At 44.9% G+C, this 25,312-nt stretch overlaps 1 protein-coding gene across 1 annotated transcript; it reads right to left on the reverse strand.

Moving 5' to 3' along the window:
* Positions 1-12,481: 12,481 nt before the first annotated feature.
* On the reverse strand, positions 12,482-25,312 carry SERPINB8 (serpin family B member 8). Its single transcript, XM_032470389.1, is given in 8 exon segments — positions 12,482-13,007; positions 14,580-14,600; positions 14,602-14,733; positions 16,085-16,227; positions 17,916-18,033; positions 19,743-19,880; positions 21,095-21,272; positions 25,144-25,312. Coding segments are annotated over 8 exon segments (1,221 nt in total). The 5' UTR covers positions 25,230-25,312; the 3' UTR covers positions 12,482-12,602.

Here is a 25,312-nt window from a genome sequence, read left to right on the forward strand (position 1 = left end):
AGTGCTTTTAGTCTGGTTTTAAACACCTGAGAGAAATTAAAACCTGGGGAAATGGTTATTGTGACCGGTATTATCTGCAATCTGCCTCTAAATGGGTTTTTTATTATAATTACAACCAGTACTTCTGTGATAAGATTTTTATTTCCAGCCAAGATTCAGATTCAAATAAGAAATTCCATATGGACAACCATGATCAGTTTATAAATGAGCATAAGTCATGTTGCTTATCTTTTTTGGAAAGGAGGAGGCAGGCTTTGTGCAGGGTGACCGCCAGCCTGCCACAGAGGTAGCTTCTTCCCCTGGTAATGAGAGATACTGATGAAAAGATTCAACCAAGTGAGATCAGATCTTTCTTTGCTGCTTATTGGGCATATGATTTGCAGCCCATTATTTTAAATCTCTCATAAATGAGTTTTTCTCGCCGTCTCTAAAATGGGGACACCTACACTCGTTGGTATAAGGAGAGGACAGTTACGGGAGGATCCAGACCAGACAGTGAACCTGTTATCACTTTCAGATAGCTGGTTCCTCTTTTCTCACCTTTCCCTGGGAACCTCCTGAGAAGTTCTCCAGGTTGTAAGGTATATGATGGGCAGACCCCGTGGGCAAGAGGCAGAGAGGAAGCATCCTATTTGGCCAGTGTCCATGGGCGTGAAGCTATGAAGCCACATGGAGTATAAATTACTACCAGGTTCCCTACAGCTGAAGTGTTATATTCAAGTGAAAGAAAATGGGGAACAAGAAGAATAAAGAATTAGTGAGGGGGCAGATGGTAACAGGTCATGTCACTTGAACAAGTTTGGGTTTTATCATGAAGGCATTGAAAAGTGGAGAATGGTATAAATATATTGCCATTTTTTTAAGTATGACCCTAATAACAGTGTGAAGTTTAGAGTCAGTCTTTAGCTAAGACTGGAGAAAAACTAGTGAGGGGCTGGAGGATGGTAGGAGCACCTGGAGTTGTGGAAAAGGCAAGGTGTTAAATTAATTGGATATTAATGAATTGGGTACCAGAGAGGTAGAAATCGAGGATAGTGCCTAGATTTCTCTAGTTGTTCCTTGGCAGATGATGCTCTGGAAGAATAAAAGGAAAAGTGGGTCAGAACGGCTCTCTGTTACTATTTCCAATGGTGAAATTCTTAGTGCTTAGAACAAGGTTCAGAACAGTCCATAAGAAAGAAGGAGTTTTAAACTCAAGGATTCTTGAGAAGATGGCTGGTGCCTCCCAATATTCTCCTTCCACGTCTGTAGTTTAGACCTGCCATCAAGATTCGTGCTCCTGGACACTTAATCCAAAATATTTAATAAACTGATACAACGTGCAGGGCAATGTACTGGGTGATGGGTAAGTCACACGAACTCTCCGGGTCTTAAGTTCCACAAAATAAGGATGATGTTTAGATTATTCCTAACATCCCTCCCTATTCAAATACTGAATGTCTATGACTTTCCATTAAAGCCTTCTTATTCATTTGTCACCCTTAGCAATAATCAAATGTTTTAGCCCTTCCAGTCGTCACCATTAATATTTCTCTCTGATGTCTAACCTAAAGATAAGGAAATCATCCTCCCCTCAGCTGTCCTTGAAAGCAGAAGTATCAGAGGTTCTGGGTTTTCTAGTACAAACCTGATTTCAGACCAGAACAAACCGAATTTCAAACCGTAACAAAAATGTCAACCTGACCAATCCTGAACTCAAACCAGGAAAAAAAACAAAACAAAACACTAATTTCAAACCTGTTGTTTCTGAAAACATATTTACATTGGGTCCTGATTCAGAATTTGGGAAAAACAGCCTCAGCAGAGACCGCCAGAAAGCTTTTAAAAGCATCTTCTGGAAATCTTGGTGACCATTGGATAAACAGGTCCCTCCCAGGTAAAGAACTTTCTGGCAAGCTTCAGTCACCAGTTTTGCTTCTCAAGAAGCAATAACCGTGCCAGCTGCACTGCCCCTAAATCCAGAACTCCCAGGCCTCACCTGGGGAAGAGGCTCAGCAGGTCTGTGACTGTAAATAAACTGACTTCCAAACAGCAGCGCTGAAGTGACATGGGCCCCCAGCCCCGTGGCACTTTTTCCTCCAAAGCTTGGTCCTCTCGTTGAATGCCGGCTCCTTCTCAGGAAAAGAAGGCGGTTGCCTGGAGACCTGGGTTAACACTTAGCAGGCTTGCCTAAACCCCTTCCTCTGACACGAGCCCGCGGAGAACTATTAGCAAAAGCCTTCATTCTGGTAAGAGAAACTTCAAAGGCCCCAAATGAGAAGAGAAGTGTCCCTGGAAAATGTTGAAATGACAAGTAGCAATATTTCCGCTGACAAAAGATGAAGATGAAACAAATGTTAGAACAGGAAACATGATTTTATTTTGCCAGGCTCTCACTGGAAACTATCATCGAAGTCTTTAACTGAAACGAAAAAGGTGTCGCTGTAACAAGCCCACGAGAGCCCACTCGGATTTCTAACAACGAAAGTCATCTTTGAAATAACAAAAGCTTACAAAGTAATGAAAAATCTTGATGCGGAAAGTCACGCGTACGGCCCCAGATAGTCTTGGGCTGCACATTTGTTAGACAATGTTAGAGCCGGGAGCCGCCTAGGGGTGAGCTGGGTAAACTCCTTCCTGTTACAAAGGAGGAGACTCGGAACCCAGAAGACTTAAGTAACTTGCTCAAGGTCATAGAACTAGTGAAAGACTTCTGAATTGTTAGCCACTGCCTTCTCCACATCCATGGAGCCGATCTCTTCTCTCTGTAAATCTACCTCTGCCCGGTTATGGAGGCAGCCCTGATCAGGGCTGAAGTTCAAGTTCAGCTGGTGCTGGGGCCTGATATTTGTCCTGTTATCCTAGATCCGTTCTATGTTCTGCTCATTAAACCAGAGACTTGCTGGAACCCACCTCCCTACTGCCCCACAACCACGGAGTCAGGGGTCTGTGTGCAGACCTGCACTGTCTGCAGTTAGATCTATGACATCTGTTTGATCTATGACATCGAAAATGGTGGCAAAAACCTATAAATTCCAGAAAAATACTGGACAAAGAGGATGGAGGGCTGGTGAAGGCAGAGTGCATCCTAGACATTGAAGCCCACATCATAAAATTTTAGGGATAAATGAAAAGATAGGAAATCCAAAATATAAAATAATATTTTTTCAAACACTGCTTAGAATGAGAGGTCCTGGAGGTCACTTAACAGGTGAGACATTCAGAAAATTCAGCCATTTAGAAAGTGGCAAAGGATCTGGATCTGTATGACTTAATCTGCCTTCTAGATGTATAGGTCACACATTTTTCAAGAATAAGTAAAAGTTTGTCTTTAAATTTTAAAGTAAAAGTCATGGAGCCTATAGAGGTAAATCCCCTCAGATCCAAAGGAAAGAAGCAGCATGGAAAATACTCAGAGAAATATAATCTGAGAGCCATCTCCTGCAGAATCTAAAGAGAATGTGTAGAAGCTGTTTGGCACCTGCAACAGACATCAAGACCGCGATGTGTTATTGATGAGTTAATGTCACACCATCAAGGAGAGGGGGCGGGTGTGAAGAGAGAAAGATTGCTGGAAGGGCTCTGGACCCCCACTCCTCTGCTTTCCCTGCCACTTCCCGGGCCTGCCGTCCATCTGAAACTCCTTCTGAGCTCCAGACCCAGCTGTGAGGCCACCTTCTTGAAATAACACGCACAGTTGGCCCTCCACGTCCTCAGGCTCCACGTCCATGGATTCAACCAGCCACAGGTTGAGTTCCGGGGGTACAGAGGGCCGACCTAGGTATATGCTGCAAGGATCTCAATGTTAACAAGTTCAAAATGGGACCTTTGGTCCCCATCCCTCCGAAAGCTCCCTTCTCCCCTGTCAGCTTTTCCCCATTGTAGGAAAAGCACCTCCTTCCATTCCTTTGCTCATCCTGAAATTTTTCATAATTTAACTTGCCCCCAACACCCCCACACATATCCTGGTACATTGTTTAGCACTGAGACCTATGGTTCCTTCTTTAAAAAATGTCTCTAATGCATTTCCTTTTCTAAATGTATTCCTCTACTGCTTTACTGTGAACAGCCCTTATCCCTTGCCAAGACTTTTAAAATAATCTTCCAACTGGGAGTCTTGTTTCTACTTTTGTCCTATTTTATTTTATTCTCCATAGAGCACTCCCAAGAATCCTGAGAAACTGCAAATTTAAGTGTTTCCCTCAACTTAAAACCCTTTAATAGTACCAGTAGTATTAATAGTTACATATAAATATACCCACCCTTCATGACCCGACACCACCTGTCTCTTCAGCCTCCTTTGCCACCCCTCCCACTCTGGCTCATAAGTTTCCTCCCACGCCTGCACTGCTTCAGTCCTCCTTCACCAAGCATCCTTCAGAATCGGGAGTCTGCACATGCTGTGTCTTCTTCCTGGTGCGCCTTCCCCACTGGCAGTCTGGTTAGTATTACTCAAAATTTAGATCTTCAGTGGTACTTCCTCAAGGAGGTCTTCCTTTATCGCCAATCTAAGTAAGTCTCCCAGGTGATGCTCTCATAACATCCTTTATGTTACTTCTTTTCCTAATACTTAGGCTAGTTTATAATTATATTCTTTTGCATCCCTTTGGCTTATTAAGATCTTCACTCCAGAAGAGGTAATGGCACAAGAAGACAGTCCATAAACAGCAATCGTCTGGCATACAATCCATGAGGAACTTGCACTTGCCTTTTTTTCCTCTGAATAGTCTATTTTAATGACCATATATAGAAGGGGAAAAAGAAATACACCAATGTAAATAAGAAGGAAGGGAGGGAGTTCATTGGTGGGCAGGAGATTCTGGTTGACTTCTGGAAGTCAGCGCATATGGCGGGATCTCGATGGACAAATCAAGGTGGAGGAGAGCACAGCTCAGCACACGTGAAGGAGAGAGCTAGGGTCCTGGTGGGCACTGGAATTCCCAGGCAGGCTCAGAATCCTGAGTCAGCAGACACTGGGGGAGAGAGTGCAGAAGAGGAGATGGAACCCCAGTGGCTCCAGTTGGCTCCAAGCCTCGCATCATCCTGTTGGCAGAGTGAGGGGCAATCCAGAATTGCTCCCTAGGGAAGAAATAAAATCGTGAATTTTTTTTGGTAAAGAAATTTTAAAAATCTGGCCTAAGAGAGAAGGAGTTTTTAATAGGGATACAAGAGCCTGAGAGTAGAACTCATCCTACCCTGAGACTTGACAGAGAGTTAAGGTCGGGGTAAAGGTGGTGGAGGCAGGTGTGGAAGAGGGCCGGCCAGCCAGGCTCTTCTGCCTGCATGCCCTCTGCTGCAGAAAGCAGCTCACACCCTTCTCCGTAAAAAGCAGGCTTCTCAAGTAAGCACACTTTCACAGAGAGGCCTGTTGCGGAAGGAGACCCACCTGCACACACACATGGAACAGGACAGGTGACACAGGTGGGCTGCCTGCGTCACTCATCCATCCGAATTAGTCATTGCTAGACAGGAATGGACAATCACAATGCACAAGGAACCTTGAAGAATATCATTGGTTTACTATACAGGGAACAATGATGACACTCAGAAGAGTTGATCTGGAGGAAATAATTTAGACAAGAACATTAAAAATTCCCATCAGTATTTTTAGCTAATTCAAGAATTTATACACGTTCTTTTTCTTCTTTGTCTCACTCTCACACACACACACCAACTGATTATGAAAAAAGGAATACTCAAAAGGAAAAAAAATGTGGTTGTGAAACTTAACACATTATTGCCAAAATAAAAATCAGTAGAGGCACTTGGAGAAAAAAGTCAAGAAATCACTCAAGATTTAAGGATAGAAAAATAGAGAAAAGTTGAGCTGTAGATCAACTCAGAGGGTCCAACACTCGGTGGCCTTGCACTTTAGACAGTAAAGGCAGAAGAGGGAGAAATAAATAAGTAAGTTGTACATCATTTCATCAGTTCTAAAATGACGTACCTCTAAAATGCATTATTATTTCACATGCCATTAAGGAAGTAAAAGCTGTGCCAACTGAATTATAATACAATACTTTACTTCGCTTGAATGTTTGTTTACTAATATGTAAAGAGTTCCTTTGGGTATATTTAGATATACATTTTGTTATCTCTTGTTCTTGCCCTTATGTAAAATGCAATATTTGCCAAATAAATTGCAAAATAGCCTAAAAACATATTCAGAATCTGGTTCTTTCAAATAGTCGGGGGGGAGGGGGTGAAACTGAAAAGGTTTCCTTTTGCGTCACAATGCTGTTCACTTATTGCCGGCAAGATCTTTGCGCGCGGGTGTTACTAGACATAAGCAGATGCAGCACTGCCGTCTCTGGGACTTTCTTCCAAGCTGCTGACACTCTGCAGGTTTCGAGGCTGGCATGTGAGAGGTGGCCTGACCACACAGCCTCTTCCACATGTCCTTTCTTAGGTCCGAATCATGGTCGTGGCTTTGCAAGAACATTGGGAATTACACTCATTCCTTCAAGCTTAGATATTAACTTCAATCATTTTTGGCATTCGCAATAATTTTTTTCAATGTCAAATAACATAATCCTTAAAAATTAACAGCAAATATACTTAACACATACAACGCCAATAATAACTTGAACTGAAGCAAATACAGACGCCTATGACTAAAAACGGACGTGTGAACAATGACAGTTTCACCAAGACATGTCTTATTTTCAGAGGTGTGAAGATGCACACGATGGGTCTTGTTGTGAAGTACAGTAAACCTTTGACCTTTTTTATCAAGTGTTTTAATTTATTTTTTTTATGTTCATCTGTCCAGTATTGAAAAAGACACACTGAAGTTCAAATGTTATCTTCACTATGAATTGTAGCCTCTTCTTTATCAAATGACCGCATTTCTCCATTTTAATTCACTTCCTTAAAGTCTACTTTTTCTGGTGTTAATAGTGTGACTCCTGCTGTCCCTTTGTTTAAATTTGCCTGATATATCTTTGCTCATTTTTAGGTCACTTTGAGATATGCTAATTGAAAGCCACGTTTAACAAAATACCATATTTCACTTTCAATCTAAAAAAATTTTATCTTTTAATAGGGAAGTTACATTTAGTTCCATTATGAAATTTACAGTATTTTGTTTTATTTCTCTTAGCTGGTTGTAGTCCTCACTGCATCATATTATACGATGATTTCCCCATTCTTTTGTCAAATTTCTTTCTGTTGGGAAATGTATCATGGATACAACACAATGGCTCTACGTACATGTAAACTAAAGGTTAATAGTAAGTTGAATAAGCGTCTAATAGCCACTATCCAGCTGAAGAAACAGGGTATCAGGAGTAATTTGGAAGCGTCCTGTTGACCTAGCTGATCGCGTTCTTTCCCTGTCCTCGATTTAATACTATTTTTGTGTATTTTTCTGTATTTTTGTGTTAACAATTCCTTTGCCTTTTCTCCATAGCTTCACTATGTATATAAGGACCAGTTTACTTACTATTTAACTTAATGCAAACTTTACGCAATTGACACTTGTTATTCTTGCCCTGCATTACATTTTATGCTGAGAGCTGTGATTAATTCATTTTCCCCAAAATATGGTGTTCTATACCAATTTGTACAACCTTGTACGTTGTGATTTGTACTAAAGGTGCTGACAATGTGAACGGTGCCCCAGAGCTGAGTAAGGTGATAACACTGATTCCTTTGTACGAATACAGCATAATTTATTCATTTGAATAATTCAGCATTTTTCCTAGGGTTTTTTTTTTTTTCCACATTTTTTTTCTTGCTGTGGTGAGCAGTATCGCCATGAGCACATTATTTTACATGTCTCTTGAATATATGGTTTCTCTAGGGTTTCTAACTAGGAGTGGAATACCCGGTCACAGCGTATACATGTCCATGTGTTAATGCATTTAGGCGCTAACGTATTAATGTATCAATAAACTGTTTTTCTCTTGTTAATCTTTTTGTTAAAGAGCCTCAGCTGGAAACCTCAGGTGGTGGATGGAAGTAAAGTGTCCTTTCCTTACAAAACCGTAAGATGGACTGGACTGCCATTGCTGGCTTTTAAAAATGGAAGAAAGAGGCCACCAGAGACCCCAGCTGACAGGTGACGAGGAAACAGGGACCTCACTCCTACCACCCCACAGCGCTCAGTGCTGCCAGGAACCTGAACGTCTCTGCAAACGGTTTGGGAATGGATTCCCTCTCAAAGCCCCCAGAGGAGGCAGCCCTGGCGACACCCTGGCTTTGACCTGAGAAGTCTGGGGCAGACAAGCCGCCGACCTGTGGAATCACGAGAAAAAGGTCCCTTGCTCAGGCCACTGAGTGTGTGGTAATCTGCTTAGGCAGTAACAAAAACCAATACAACAGATGAGCTTGGCTTGTGATAGTTTTGTTGATCCGAATGCTTTTAAATAACCTGATCAACGTTATTTTAAATTAACTGTTTTTTCTAGTCATGTCTATCTTTAACTGGCAGAAGGAGGCCATAAACTAGGAGACACCATCACTGCTCAGTTAAGGCCGAAACAGATTGGGTGGAAAACAGACACCTGAGCCATCTTCCAGGCGGTGTATTATAGTAGCGGCCTCTAGTTCACCTGTGTGGTTTCCCAGCCCCTTTGCCCTTGTTGTCTGTTCCAGGATGCACAGCCGTGTAATAAAATCTGGCCAACCCGAGACTATGGTTCGGGGTTGAGACGTGGAGCAGCCTGTCAAGTTCTGTGGGGAAAGAGAAGGAAGCTGGTACAGAGAAACAGTAAAACCAGAGATGAAAAAAGAGCCTAAGGCACGTGAGTCCATGATTCTAGTTATACGTCAAACACTTTCCTAAACTTGATAAGGGATAAGAATTGCTTTTTTCTACGTTAGACAGAAATGTGCTTCTGTCATTTGCAAATGAGAAGAATCAGTGCTGAATGCTGTATTCGTTTCCTGTTGATATTGTCACAAATTATTACAAACTTAATGACCTAAAACAACACAAATCCACTTTCTCAAAGCTCTGCTAGTCCGAAGTCCTACGCGAGTCTCAGGGAGAAAGCCAGGACACAGCAGGGCTTCGGTCCTCTCTCAGGGCCCCGGGACAGAATCCTTTTCCGTGTCTTTCCAGCTTCTCCATCACATCCCTTGACTGAGCTTGAGCCCTTTCCTCTGTCTTCAGAAGTAACATTCATCTCTCCACTGGTCACATCCCCCTCTGCCCTGTAGTTTCTATTTTCATTTGCTTTCTTCTATGAATGATAGTGAGCATCTTTTCATGTATCCATTGATCTTTTCTGTTTTCTTTTTTGTGAAGTATCCGTTTCAAGTCTTTTGTCAATTTTTCCGTTGGATTGTAAACATAGTTTATTAAGTACCTGTATTTCAGTGTGGTTGATTTTGTGCAGTTTGCCTTTTTTGTTTTGCTTTTTATAGATTGTTTAGGAAATTCTTCCCTTCCCTGAAGTCATAAAATATTCTGCTATATTTTCTTGTAAAACATATAAAATGTCCTTTTCATATTAAGTATTAAATCTCTCAGTGATTATTTTCCTATTTTATATTACGAAGTTATCTCAGCACACTGTATTGGGCTGCCATTTCCCTACTGACCTCTAGTCTTGTCCTGTGTCCATATATGAATAGGTATGCTTCTGGGCTCTCTATTCTGTGCTGTTAATCTGTGTGTCAGCCCCTGTGTGCGCATCACGCTCTGTTACAGAGCTTTATAATAAGCTCCCATACCTAGTGGGACAGAGCTCTGCAGCCTGATCTTTTTCTTTAGAAATGTGCTATAGATTTTTCACCTTTTGCTTATTCATATAAATTTTTAAATAGACTTGTCAAGTCCCATAGAAACATTGCTGGAATTTGCATCAGAATTATATTGCATCTTTACGACAAGTAAGGGAAGACTGACAATCTTTTAACTCAAGGTCTAGTTGTGATGTGAACTATCTCCATGTGTTTTGGTCCTCTCTAATGGCTGGCAGGAGCACTTTATAATTTTCAACCTAACAGTCTTGCTTATGTTTTGTTAATTATCATTCCTAAGAACATTGTATTTTTAGTGCAAAATTAATTACATTTTTCTAACCAGTGCTTTTTAGATGCATAAAAATGCAATTGGCCCTTGTCCAGTAATGACGGTTACCGATTACATGCTGTGTGCTGCTGGAGCAGGTATCGCACTAACCTCTTTATCTGCCCATTAAATCCTCTCAACCACTCTATGAGGCAGGGTCCTAATATCATAATCACCTTTCTATTCGCTCCTTGGGCCGTGTGCCTGGGAGGCAGAGGGGGCACTTCTAAGACCTCGCCATACAGTTTTGAGAACTTATCTGGGCCAGCTTCCACTTGCTGCTGTATCTAACATTTCCACTTCACTAGAGAGGACTCCTGAGCCACCCCCTGCCCAGAGATTTAAACCATCTGCTCGATCAGAACGTGATCGGGGTTTGGAATCATAAGACTTTCTTGGTCATATGCTCATGTGCTCATGCAATCTACCAGTGCTTAATAACAGACGAGTAATTTTCTTTCAAAAAGTGTATACATTTCCACTGACTCCAGGAGTTCATGGGTCCAAAAGCCCAGTGGGTGCTTCTGACTGTAGTGGTGTCCTTCTGCCACAGGCTCCAGCCAGGGAAACCAGTGGTTGCTCAGACACCTGTGGGCCCCAAGGACGGGTGGTCTGGTGGCCCACCAAGGGCTTCCAGGGCCTCCTGTAGTTGGGGCCCCACTCAAAGATGGCAGCCTTTTCTAGTCACCCAGTAGATGGGTGCCATCAAGGCCCTCGCATGCGGAACGTGAGAGCAACAGGAGCTGAGTAGGCCCACCACTCACTGGGCCCCCTTTTTTGTTCCTTAGAGCAGAGAGGGCCCGAAGCTTGGCAGTCATCTCTAGAATGAGACATCATGCCCCCTTTCCAGATTGCCACCAGGAATTTCACTTGGGTACCTTGTCTGTGTCGATGGCATAGCCATCTTGCTGCTGGTGGGTCATCACGGTGCCTGGTCCTTGCTGGGCAGTGCCCTTGTCTGGGCCCTGCAGGAGGATGTCATTAATACAGTGCGAGGCTCGTGCTTCCTCCCGGCCCGGGACTTGTTACAGATCATGACCTACTCATTGATGGCAGACAGCCAAAGAATTTAGTTAGCTTTATAGAAGGATGTTTGAAAGAGTGTTGCAATCCGTTCCACTTGAAGGGAAATTGTTATCCTGATCATCACAGTGGAGAGGGCTGCTGAAAAAGGCATTTACAATGTCAGTTACTACAGACCACGTTCCCTTCAGTAGCCTCTGGAAGAGTCAAAATGTCAGGTGCCACCATTGGAGCAACACGGTGGCACTGAGCCACCTATGATAAATGCTAAGTCTTCAGGTTCCCCAGACAGGCCACGTGGGGCTCTTGGATGGAGAAATAGACTCAAAGAGAACGTTGGCTCCCCCAAACTCAACAATGAGGGCACTTATTTCTTCTTCTCCCCTAGGCAGCTGATGTTGTTTGGAGGAGTACAATGGTTCAGGTGTCAGTAGTCGGGGGGGGGGGTTCAGTCTTCCCCATGCCCCACTAAGGTGGTCCTGACCGCAGCAATTCCTGCCAGTGGGGGCGCATAAAAACAATGCCCCTACACCAACAATACATTCAGTTCTGGGGCCCATAATTGTAATGCACTTTGAGTTGATGAAGAATGAAAGAAAACATCAAAATTTGTGGGTGTCACTAATCAGTACTTAGGGGGAAATTTAGGGCACTAAACACCTATATTAGAAAACGAGAAAAGTTTCATATGAGCGACTTCAGTTTTTACCTTCAACAACTTAAAAACAAAACAAAACAAAAAACATGGAAAGTGGAGAAAATTCAATGCAAAGTAACCAGAAGAAAGGGAATAATAAAGTTCAGAGTAGAAATCAATGATACTGAAAAACAAAAGATAAAATCAATAAAACCAAACCTGATTCTTTAAGAAAGATCAATAAAATTGGTAAACCTCTAGCCAGACTGGTCAGGAAAAGGAGAAGACACATCACCATTACCAGAAATAAAAGAGATACATCATTACAGATTTTATAGATATTAAAAGAAAAATAAGGAAATGTTAACAGTTCTGTTATGCTGCTAACATTGATGACCAGACAAGATGGAGAAATTTCTTGAAAGAAACAAACTACCAAAGCTCACTCAAAAAAAAAAGAAAAAAAAGGATAATTTGGATAGCCTTGTGTCTGTTAAAGAAAATTAGAGTTGTAATTTAAAACCTTTCCACAATGGAAATGCCAATCTCAGATGGCTTCACTGATGAATTCCATCAAACATTAAAGGAAGAAATAACTGTCTTTTTAGGACGGAAGTGCACACAGAGGCCTGGTTTGTGAAGCCCCGACATGTTCCTAAAGATGCCCCAAAAAGCGGGCACAGACCGTGAGTGGAGCTGGCGGTCCTCCTGTAGGAGGTGCGGGCAGGGTCCCCGAAAGGCAGGAAGCAGCTCCTCACCTTTGTACAAGTGAAGCCCGGTTAGTCCCAAGGGCTGTGCAATACTGAGCAAAGACACGCACAGACGTCCCAGTGCGCCCCCTTTATTTTGGCATTCAAACCACCACACCACGGCGGTCACCGGGAACGTGAACGAAGGCGGAAGGGCGGGCAGAGGTGAAGCACGCACAGCCACCGCACCTCTTCATGGAGAGGAGAACCTGCCGCAGAACAGAATGCTGTCGGTGTCGTGGTGCCGGATGAAGAAGAGGAAAGGGTGGTCTGCACAAAACCTTGGTTCCATTCTGATGCTCCGGGCGTTCCTGACCACGGCGGTGGCAGCGGCTGCCTCCGTGCCCTCCTCGTTGACCTCTACAAAGCACTTGTGGGCCACCTTGGACACGGGCACGTTCTTCTTAGCTGACATTCCGGAAAAGTCTGCCTTGGTTTCCTCAAAAGCATCAGTCATTCCTAAACTTCGAAGCAAAGACTCCAAGTTGTAACTCTCCTCCAGCTTTAATCTGGGAAGAAAAACTTGAACTTTATCCTTAGTCATCTTTTCTGGATTTGTCCAGGCTCTGAACTTCTCATATGTGAGTGCTTTTTCCACCTGAAAGAATGAACAGTTCAATCTTAGAAGCTATATGACAACAGCCTGGTACCCACCCACTCATTAACTCCTCCCACATGACACGCAGCTAGATGCTGAGTTCTGGTTCAAGATAATCTACGGGACACCTCCTCTTGAAAGCACACCAAGATTTTCCCTGAAATTCTTACCTTTCCCCATTTTATGGATACACAAGTAAAACAGCTAGAAAACATCTGAGCTAAAGGTAGGGTTTTATGTTTACCTATCTGCACCAAATTCACTTCAAATGTTTTTTCGTTTAGAAAAGTCTCAAAACCAATGGATTATAATCCATGCGATACACGTCACCTTGAGTTGGAGAGACTGCTTGACAAAAGGCCAAGAGAGGCTCAGAACTTTGATGGATGAAAGAGGGGGAATCAGGGATCACCTGAGCAAGGAGGGAGATGTGGCTTTGGGGAGGGGAGAGCAGAAATGGGGACTTCAACAGGACTGTTGCTTCTGGCATCCTTGTTTGCCCTCTGCCTGCCCTGGGGTGACCTCCAGGACCCCTCACTCCTTCTGTTTATCCACAGAGAAGAAACGAAGGAGGAAGCGGGGTCTTCCGCTTGCATCTCCCCTTTCCATATACCACGTGGAGTCCAGGTGAGGGCTCCTCTCCTCTGACAGCTGTTAGGGCGTCAGCTCTAGTCCCAGACTCGCTTCATTTCCTTCTCAAGTCACCACAAGACAGATTCCCATCCTTGACTTATGCCAACAGCTTTCTGATTCCCTGGATAAAGCAGGGCCATCAGGCAGGCCCCACCCTCACGGCGGTGTGCCCTTGTGCACTGGTGAGCCGGCGCCTGGACCTCCGGCAAGACTCAGCTGTTAAACCCTTGGTCACCTGAACTCAGCCATGGTGGGGCATTCACACCACAGGACTCGGCAAACATAAATGAGTGCGCCCCCCACAGCTCAGAGAGCCAGATAACCAGTGCGCCCCCACCCTACAGACGTGCTTTTGCTCCTCTCCTGAACCCGCGTTCTCCGTTGTGGGAAAGTGTCCTCCTCCCCCCTTCTAAGATCAGCGCCTCGCCTGTACTTCAGACTCTCGCTGCTCCAGGTGGGCCTATGACCCGCAGCACCTGCGCCAGCTGGAATCTTGCTAGAAATGCAGACTCTCAGGCCATCCCCACCCCCGTCAGAATCTGCGTTTTAACAAGGTCCCGTGAGATTAATATGCACATGAACGTTTGTGGCCACCTCCCAGATCGACCCCTGTCCTTTCCTGCACTTTTGTTCGGTAATTACTGGGCTCTCAACTAGCCCCTCCCTTGAGGATAAATAATAACACTCTTCCTTATATTTTTGGAACTCTCTCCTCTAAGCTTCATCAAAAATGTGTCTTTACCAGTAATTCCACTCCTAGATACGTACTCAACAGAAATGCGGACGCATAGTCACCAAAAAGCACGCACTGGTGTCCATTTAGCACTCCTTATGATAACCCTGAATTGGAAGTTCCTCACATGCTCTCTGGTGGATGGACTTAAAAGAATGGGCTCAGGCTGGATCCACAGAGACTCAGACTCAACGCCAAGGGCTTACCACGGCGAGGTCAGTGCCGTCAGTCGGGCAGCAGGATGACCATGCTCAGCTCCTCCCCCACGTAGGGCAGCTCCAGGACCTGCGTGTGCACCTCCTCTACGTACCCCATGGTAAATTTCGCCTGCTTAAACATCATCTGGACCGTCTTCTTCTCCTAATAAGGAGATGAAATTAAAATGAGGTGACCACCATGTGTCTGACTTGCAGAACCCCTGGGTACATATAAGAGAAGGGCCGTGTCTGTGCATTTACGCTGACAGATGTGAAACCTTCATTATTACACGTCAGTGTTGAGTATGACATTCTGCTGTCCCAGCAGATCAAGCATTACCAGGTGGGAGAGAATAAACTGATGAATAGAGGGAGACACAAAACTCTATTATTTTTGGAAGAAATGGTGTTTTTTTTTTCTCTTTTGAGAAGATGCATAGAGAAGCAGTCCCAGGGACATTTTAACTAAAAAAATATGTTTTCGAGTTAAGAGGAAAATTAACGAATATTCAGGCCTTTGGGCGGAAAGACCAGGTCAGAAAAGGTGGATAGGCCAGAGGGAGCAATACTTCTATTCTGAAAAGTTGCTCTGCTGTGTAATTGGCTTTATGGCTTTGGTTTTCCTGAAACGGTGAGTCGACAAGATGTCTGGGGTCCATCATTCTTAAAGTTTGCTTCAAATATATTCTAGACTTCTAAATTTTTGTGCAATATGCTATTATCAAGTGGATGGAGGTCAAATTCCAAGGTAATACCTATTGACCCCAGTCATTATAATGTTTAAAAGTGAATGGAGAAAAGTGTTTTTGAAGTTAGGTGTGTAAGTCTACAGCTCAAATACACAGCATCATGACTATAGTTAATAATACAGTATCGAATCCTGAAAATTTGCTGGAAGAGTAGATTTCAGGTGCTGCCATCACCAAAAAAAAGGTAACACTTGAGGAAAAGATATGTTAACTAGCATTAATTAATTAGATACATGAATCACTTCACTCCATACATGTAAGCAAATCATCATCATTTACACCTTCAGTGTGTACGATTTTTATTTTTTAAAAAGATCCAAAAATAAATAAAAACAAAGCTGGCTTGAACACCTGCTAACACTTTTTTTCTTGTTTGGAATCATAAAGCCATGTATTCGAAGACAAAAAACAGTCATAGTTGTCACTGACTTTGCAAGAAAGTGTCTAAATGCAGGCAGTGATCATATCATAGAAATTTAATTCCAAGGCTTAGAAGGAATTTTCTTTCAATCCAGATAACGTGACCAAAGAGAGAAGATCGATTTGACCAAGAATGCAAAAACAAAACCATCAAGATAACAATTATTTTAGTCTTTCTCTTTCCCACTCCAATAAAAGATATGTAGGGGGCATGAAATTCATTTAGGAGTAAATCAAGAATCAAGTCGATGTGAAATACGTTACTTATTTTTTCCATTCATTCACAATCTTTCCCAATGTATTACTTTAAGAAAGTCGCAGCATATCTGCAAAATAGCCCCCTACCTGGTTGGCTTTAAAGAGCATCCCCCTTGTGAACTTCCTGTCAAACTGCTCATTCCACTTTCCTTTGAAATAGACTGCATTCACGAGGACCAGCTTGGTCAGTGGATCGACCGTCCCAGCACCTAGTATCTCTGAAATCTTCCCTGTAAAGAGTATGAGAGAAAGTTATTGCTATTGGGGGTGGGGGGAGGATAAACATTCTTTTACAAAAGTCCTCTCGACATAGAACGCGAAGGCTTGGTTGAGAGCCAGGCTGGACTCCTGTCTTCCTGGCCACCTGAGGAATCAGGGTGACGGTGTTCCGTGCTGTGCACACACACAGTGAAGTGTTTGTCCTTAAACCACACTCTTGAAGCAGACAGGTCAACTATCGTTTTGCCCTCAATTCATAGATATAAGAATTTCAGGTTCAGAGTATGTGCCTGACTGCTTTGCCAAGGTCACAGAGGTGGCAGGTGGCTGCACTGAGAAAATGACCCAAGAGTCTTGATTCTGACTGTAAGCTTCTCGACTTGGCACCATCATTTCTCAGCCCCGCACTTCTGGCATTTGAGGCCAAGTAATTCTTCGTTATGGGGACTGTCCTGTGCACTGTAGGGTGTTCAGACAGTAGCACGTCCCCAACTGTGACAACCAAAAATGTCTTCAGCCACTGCCTGACGGCTCCTGGAGGCTGATTCTGGTTGAGAGTCGTTGCTCTGTGCCAACCTTGAGGTCTCACTGAGGCCAGGAGAGGCTTCCGAAAGATGGGGATACAGACCTGGAAGTGGGAGAAAGCAGCTTCCTGAAGAGAGGGAGTGGGGCAGCAGAACTGGGGGGCTGCCGTGGAGGGGCCCCCATTGAGTTGTCCCATGAGAGCGGGGACAGGGGATCCCCGACGTCCCCTCCAGCTCCAGAATCTCCCATTCTGGGAAAGCACGTGGGTGGTCAGCCCTACAGAGGGAAGGGTGCGAGCCACCGCCGTGGAGGGGAAGTGAGTGGTCAGGAGGGAGGCGAGGAGCCTGGCTGACGGCGCTGCTGGGTCACCTGGAGAGCGGAGACCCCTGCACATGTGGCCTGACGTATGAAGACGAGGATGTGAGAGGCCCTTCCCTTTGATGGGCGTTAGTGTACTCATCGGCTTCCAGCGTGTTCATTGACATTGTCACTGCCCGACACACAGAACTGAACGCTGGAATATCAGGTGGGCACGTGAAGAAGCCTCCCCACCCGCTGGAAGTCTCTAAATGACGTGTTGGGTATTTACGGTTCTGAAAGTCATGTCCTTTTTCTCTGCTCTCTAGTCAAGGACCGGCAGAAATATTTCTCGTGCGTCTGGATGGGGGGACCCTGCACGCTCCACGCCAGCCGCACCTCCAGAATCTGCAGCAAATTCAGAAGCGGTGACACTCTGGGAAGGCAAGCTGAGCCCCAGCCACGCTGAGAGGGAAGGAGGGACTGCGGGCGGCTAGAGCTCCCGGTGCCCCCGGGAGATGACAGGAGGTGCTCCCCTGCTCGGCTGTGACCTGAACTCAGTGTCACTCTGCCCTCCGCAATGGAAGAAGTGAAACTGGCACTAAAGAGGAAGCAGTTTCCAAGGATTTTCCAGCACAGTCCAGGAGAGAGGGCATCTGAGAGACAAAAACTAGGTGTATTGTGTTTTTTTTAGAAATCACCACTTCATAGCCCAGGAAAAATATCAGAGTCACACTGCTGGCCTGGAAGCCCAGCAAACACACAGAAACAGTCACTGGCTACAGGGTCACAGGGCAACACCGTGGAGGCCACCTCCCAGCCGGTCCCAGCTCTGTCTCCTTCATTACGCGAAGTCTGCAGAGACGAGATCTCTCACCTTCCGTCTCTGCTGTCACCCAGTCGTTGATGTGTCTCCTGCATCCCTCGGTGTCTTGAGAAAACGACAGCTCCTCCAGGTCCGCCTGGTAGAACTTCTGGCAGGAGTCCTTAAAAGCCTACAGAGGCAAAACACCGTGTTTGGCCATATTCTATTTGGCAGTGTTTTCTAAAACTGTGAAAACATTCTTTTCTCTTAACATATTTCTAGCACAAATGTTTGCACAGGTCACCCTGCACTTTAAGACATTTATGCAATTAACCAAAATACATTGACTGCTGACTTTGCGCCCGGCACTGTGTGAGGCGCTGGACACCAGGGTAAGATGTGACATTGGACTTGAGGTGGCTCACAATCTGCTGAGGGAGAAACATACAGACACAGAGAGTTTCATGATGTTTGGAGAATATGGATGATGGCAGCCCTGCACAAAACAACCCGTGAACGTCCCTGTCGAACACTTCAGCTCCATATAGACTTTGTGTTTGATTTTCTGTCTCCCCTACCAGGCAGTTTAACTCTCTTTTACTCGTTTCTGTATCACCGGCACCAATCACAGTGTCTGAAACATATCTGAGGAATGATCGAGAGACTCCATGGTTGAACTAGATGATCAAGAAATCTTACAGGTGTTCGGGGTGGGGGGGTGGAGATTAGGGAAAACAGTGGCAAAAGATGACCCTTGAAATGTAAGTTGGGGTTCAATCAGGAAGGTCCTCATATGCAATACATTAAAACCCACAGATAACTCACCTCAGGAAAACTCGTTTTCTGATATAATGTGCCTGGCAATTGAGTCCCATCCTCCGCCCATCTCTTGTTCTCAAATATTTTAGCTTCTACAGAAGAAAGAAGATGTAGAGAGAAGACCCAAGCAACCAAGAAGAGTAGAGCCTGGTTCCCGGGATCTTCAGTGTTCCCCAAATTACAGTATTCAGGGAGCAGGCTGATAGGCAAAAATGAACATCTGATTAACCAGGAGATCCGTGGAATCACAAGTGCTTATCCTAGAAGTTCTAGCCAGCTGAAGGATCCAGAATCAACTCCAATGACATTTAAGCCCAGAGCAGGCAACCTGCATGGGGTAGCACCCAACAGCAGCCAGGACAGGGCTGTATTTGAGTCTTACAGAATAATCCTTGGAATCTGCCAACCCATAAAATGGCCACGCCTGCCCTGATCATTTCATTAATCTCTAGGTAGCATCACTTTGCATATTGTATGGCATAATTTTTAGGACTCACATATTGAATAATGACAGGCTTTTTTTTTTTTTTACTGGACTAGGGAACTTTGAAATTATATGCTGCAGTCAAGAGGAACAACTCAGAATCAAAACCACATTTCAATTGACAGATTTTAACTTTAGAAAGACTGTACTGTCAGTAGTGTGGAAGGACCAGGCTGGACTTGGAGAGCTCAGTTAGGCAACAATTAAAACGGATGTGAGTCTGGACCCAGGCAGTGGCAGTGGTGATTCAGAAGAGAGGACAAATTTAAGAGACCTTGAGAGGCCAGCTCCACAGGAACAGCCCAACACTTAGAGGCAAGCCTGGGGAGAATGAGGTCACTGAGGTGGGGATCAAGAGGAAGAGGCAGGTCCCGGATGCAGGCGGATGGACAAATGGAGATTGACATCCGCAGGACGTATCCAAAACAATCACTTTTAAAAAGGACATAATTCAGAAGCATTCATAAAATTCAAAATTATCATCCCAGAAGTGTAATTCTAAGCACGTTTTTAAGGCAGTAGAGCTACACTTTATATCTCTGCTCATCTGTGGTTTTTATTTGCAATTTCATCATCAGCAGGTGAGCACTGCTTACCGGCAGGAAATCACACGTCTTTTCCCCAAAGAGTCTGTTGGCAGTTTTAAGCAAGCACTGGGCGCCAGATTTGTTAACTTCAGTGAGAAGTGACTGGAAGCCTTGGTGAACGTCTCCACCGTAGTTCAAACAAAGTGCCTGGTAAGAGGAGACAAGAACGCGGCCTTTTAACATTGCCATTTTACTCCCGGAAGAAATTGCAAACAAATTTCTGCGCCGAAAATCACAGAGGATCCTATCGTAAAAGGAGTTGGGCTTAACCGTCTGGTACAGGACTTCACTTCGGCACTGTGGGCTTTTGGGGCCGAGAAACTTTGTTGCGGGGCTGTCGGGCGCATCATAGGATATTTAGCTGCACTTCTGGCCTCTGCCCACTAGATGTCAGTAGCACCTCTCGGTTATGACAACCTACACTGTCCAGGCTTCGTGCCAAATTGCCCTGGGAGGCAAAACCGCCCCCAGGTGGAAAGCACTGCTCCAGGAAGGCAGCGAGCGGCAACTCAGGAGGGAGACAGGACAGGACAAAAGTAGCTGGAATGACCCGCGGGATACAATAAGGAGCCGAAATAAACAGAAAAATATTTCATGTGCAACTCCACAGTTCTCCAGTCCAAGGCCGCCCTCCTCCGGTGAACGGGGAGAAGCAATCGCGGTGGATTCAACAGTGGCCGCGGTCGCGCTCCCGGGGAGCATCCGTGCGCCTGAAGTTAGTGGCAATTTTCTGGGACACTATCACCAGAATGTCAATGAAACTAAGCCACTAAGAGAGGAAGGATGACTCCCCTGATGTGTTATCCAACTTCTTCATCCGTAGCTAAGGCCACGCATAACCCACTTCGGATCAATCAGGTTATACACATCCTCTAAATAACCCAGAAGATACAATTCCCCGTGTGTGTGGCATTCCTCTTCCGCTATGCGTAATCATCTGCTACAAACAATCCATTTAACAAAAAGTTCGTTTACACAGCTGCATTTCAGTTTGCAATGTAATGTTAGCAAAAGTTTAAAATATAACACAGTTGAAATTCTTGGCCTTTCTGTGGAACAAAATTATACTGAATTATATAGTTCACCTTACTTATCAAAGATGCAATTTTGCTATAACGTAGTGATGTTTTATGTACAGAAAATAACATAACGACTCGATAAATTCCCCCATAAACACTAAGGGGAGATTCTGTCTTACACAATTCACCTTTTTACCCCTGCCTGCCCTGCCTGCTTTCTCCCAGTCACCTTGCTGCCCCCTCCCACCTACCAGCCTCCCCGGCTTTCATCAGCTGGAGGGAGGTACGGAAGGACCAGAAGGAAGCACACCCTTGGTCCTCCTTTGGGACGGGCACGCATACCTGGGACATTTGGGCCGCAGTGTTTCCTTTGGCCCCCATGAAGACCATGGCCAGGGCGGAGGAGAGGCTCAGGGGAGAGAAGAACACATTTCGTGAGTTGTCCTCTTCAGCCAGCATTTTCAGTAAGTTGATGGCAAAAGTGCCATTTGCTTCACAGAGATCCTCCATTGGCGAAGGTCTGTATCAAAAGCACAACACAGGAGCACGTGAGCCAGGCCTCCGTTCGTCACCTGCTCATGAGCACCCCTGTCTGTGGACACTGCGTGGGGTCAGCAGAATAACTGCATCTCGAAGACATCTATGTCGAATCCCCCAAACCTGTGACCACATCCTCTTACATGACAATAGGGACTTCGCAGATGTGATTGGATTAAGGATCTTGAGATGGAGCGTCTCCTGGATCCTCCAGATGGGCTCAGTGTAATCATAGGGTCCTTATAAGAGGAAGGCAGGAGGGCCAGAGCCAGAGAAGGAGATGTGATGATGGAAGCAAAAGTCAGAATGATGTGGGGCCCCGGGCCAAGGAATGCAGGCAGCCTCCAGGAGCTGCAACAGGGGGAAAATGTAGCTCTGCCAACCACTCATGTACTCCTGACCTCCAGGACTGTAAGATACATTTTGTTTGTTTTCAGGCACTAAATTTGTAGTAAGGTGCTGCAGCATCAACAGGAAACTAATACACCAGTTTATTCACAAAGTAGCCAATCCCAGCGCTCATGACTGGTACCACTCTTAGCAACAGGATGGCTGCAGGGGCTCAAAGACCCTCTGAGACCTGCAGACTCCCTCCCTTAGGGTAAGGATGGCCAGCAAGGTGCCAGGCGCTGTTCTCAACTGCACCCGTACCATCTCATTTAATCCCAAGAACATGCACAGTCAGTGCAGTTCCTACCCCAGAGACCAGGAGACCCAGGGAAGTTCTTCCAGAGCTCCTGACAGTCATCGAGGAAGCCACGATCAGAATCCGTGGTTTTATTCCTGAGCCTGAAGTCTTCATTGTTACACAAAGTCCCCCTATTCGGCGTAGTTCCCCTCAGTTTAACGTCTCTAGTATAATTTAGAAGCAATGTTCTATGCATTAGAAATAACTTTCTGTAAATAAAAATGACATTTCTGTCTTTATGTCACATGAAAAACAGCTGGATGGCTTTCAAAAGATTTGGAGCATTTGTTGGGGATGGTCTGCCCAAAAAACTGGACTCCTGGGAAGACACAATTTCCTTTGAATCGGGAGGACTCTGCAAAGTATACTTCCATCAGAGCTGCGGAAACTGAGCTGGGAGCTGGGAATGGAGCCCATGGGCAGCGAGAAAAAATACGAAGCCCAAACCTCAAGTCATCTGGTAGACACTCTGAGTCAGCGGCACTGTTTCGGCTCCAGCCTGACAGAGCCAGGCTTGACCTCCCCCTAAGATTCTTTCTTCCCTTGGGTCCTGACTTCCCTTTCCTTAGAGCATTACTTTAGACAACTTGTCACTGCAAATTCTTGTTCTGCTCCTTTGAGCGACAACTTGTCACTGCAAATTCTTGTTCTGCTCCTTTGAGCGGTAAACATTTTGGAAAGTCTCTCTTCTGTTTTACAACCCAGAGCAGTCTTTCTCAAGTCCTTAGAGGCCATCCCTTTAAAATGTAATTATCAGGGAAGACAGCCCCATGGAGGCAGGGGCAAATCCTCAGCAGGCACTTTGCTCCAAATTGTCAAAAGTCATTGCAGCTTATGAATTATTAGAATTTTTAGAAAAAATCTTACAAGTCCTGCATTAATTGCTTATTCTTATTAAACTGTCTAGAAATCTAGGTTATTCCTTACGAAGCTATTTGAGTTCATCATCTTAGTTTCCCTGAGTCTCTTTGCTGTTAACAGTTGAAGACATTTTGGAAAATAAAAGGACAAATTATCACTCATAATCCCATGACCCTCTAAGCTATTTTATCTATTATGTTAGCCTTTTTTTAAAACTTGTATGTATATTTGTAACTCAAAAATTGTAAAGCTACACAAGAAAAATACATTTCAGTTTGGAACATTAGCAAGTAAGCAAAACCGAAAGTACTGGAAACTTCAGCTAGAGATAAGGGTCATCTTGCCTGTGTTCATTTTTATAAAGATGGGCCACCCCGGGATCTTTCTTCTTCTGATTCCCCAGGGGACTAGGAGAGCCACCTGCAGCAGGCTGGAAAGTGGATTTCATTACGCTTTGGAGGGTCAGGAGGGGAAGGTGGGGCTCGTGGGGACAGCTGTTCCAACCAGAGCCTCCCCACTGCTGAACCGTTCCGTTGAAGCTACCTTCTAAAAGATTTTCCCAAGAGGAGATGTCTCTGGTTAAAAAGGAAAAAACAAAGTGTGGTGGGAAAAAAAAAAATAGTGTGACATTCACAAGTTAAATGTAGTACAAGAGCCCAATCCAGGGCAGCTTCTTTAAAGTTTGAAAAAAAAAAAAAAACAGTATTAAAACATCAGTCAAGACCAGACCCCAGGGCATAGTTTGCGCAGTTGCGCTCTGCACTCCACAGGTCACTGATCTGAGGACACAATGTTAAGTTCGTGCCTGTCCTCACCTCGGGAAGCCTTTCCAGAGCCTTCAGCTGCACGGCTTGGACCTGAAGGCTGATGCCTCAGCCGCAGGCAGGTGCTGCCCCAGAGCAGGCCGCTTCCCACTCCACACTTCTTCCCCTTACATATGAGGATATTTCAGGAAATAAAACCCTAGGAGCCCTGAGGGACATTCGGACTTCACAGCACTGGGCCCCTAAGGAGAGGATTAGGTGAACAAGAGATGAAGGACAGCGACACGCTGGGATTTGATCTCACTTCAGCATAAGCGCTTTGGATGATCGACTGAAATAAAAAATGCGCAACGTGAGAGTTGTGAGTTAAGCAGCATTCAGGGTCTTACTGAGGACTAGAGGCCGGGAGACCGCCTCTCAGCTCTGAGGAGCTGTTCCAAAGAGGCAGGGGAAGAAGCCAGTACGTGTGTGATTTGGGGGAGGGAGTGTGTGCAGTCAAGCACACATCTCAGGGAAAAGTCACTGCTAGTCACGGGCATCAGTTAAGGATTTTAGGGCTTTCCTACGTAGAGGAGGGTGTGAGAATCCAGGTTTGTTAAAAATTTTTCCTGAGATATCTCTAACTCTCTAAGGGGCTTGTTTTTGCAAAGCACAGAGTGCCTTATCCTGTTTCTCGTCCTGAATTCCTTTCAGGGTGCACTGTAGGTCAGCGACTGCAGTGGCTACCGATCTGATCTGTTCCTTGTAGAACTGGATGCTGGGCAACATTCTTCGTTTTATGAGACCCAGGGTGAGGCAGTCATAAGCTTAGGCTGGTGAGTGCGAGCGTGTGTGTGTGTGTGTGTGTGTGTGTGAGAGAGAGAGAGAGAGCATGCGTGTGGTTGCCAAGTCTGGTCAGGCAAAGGAATGAACTGAAATACCACATCAATATCATCTTTACATTTTAACTGCTCTTGCCGATAAATGTCTACTGCTGACTTCTTCCATCTTCCCTCTTTCTTCTTCTCATTTCCTCACCTCCTTTCCTTTCTAACATCCAGGTGCTGATCAGTAGCACAGGATTTCCTACCAGTATCTCCATCAGAGCAGTGACACACGCTCGCACACACGCACACACCTCTCAGATGTGTCCCCGCTCACACCAGCGAAAAGATTTTATTTATTTCCAGCCAATAAAATGGGTTGGCATTAAACTAGTTTTCCTTTTACAGGTGAACGAACAGGATCAGGACAGTTAAATACTGTCATCAGGTCTCGGAAAAAAGTACCAGAGTTAGCCACAAAAGCAAGCCTTCTGCTTCCGAGTGGTCATCCTTCAGTATCCATGGGGGATGGGTTCCAGGACCCCTGAGAATACCAAATCAGAGGATGCTCAAGTCCCTTTTATAAAGTGGTGTGCTATTTGCATATAACCTACACACATCCTCTTGTACACATCAAATCATCACTAGATTACTTATAATACCTAACACAATGCTATGTAATGCTATGTACATAGTTACCAGAGAGTGTAAATTCAAGTTTTGCTTTTTGGAACTTACTGGAATTTTTTCTCAAATATTTTCAATTTGCTATTTGTTGAATTTGTGGATGTGGCACCACTGACAGAGGGGAGGGCTGACTGCATGCAGCATCATTCTCCTGGGGGCCTTGAACGGCTGCCAGATCGCTGCTCCACTCCCCACCCCGTACGCACATACCGAAGTCCAT

The sequence above is a fragment of the Camelus ferus genome, chromosome 30, assembly GCF_009834535.1.
Source record: "Camelus ferus isolate YT-003-E chromosome 30, BCGSAC_Cfer_1.0, whole genome shotgun sequence".
NCBI classification, from domain to species: domain Eukaryota; kingdom Metazoa; phylum Chordata; class Mammalia; order Artiodactyla; family Camelidae; genus Camelus; species Camelus ferus.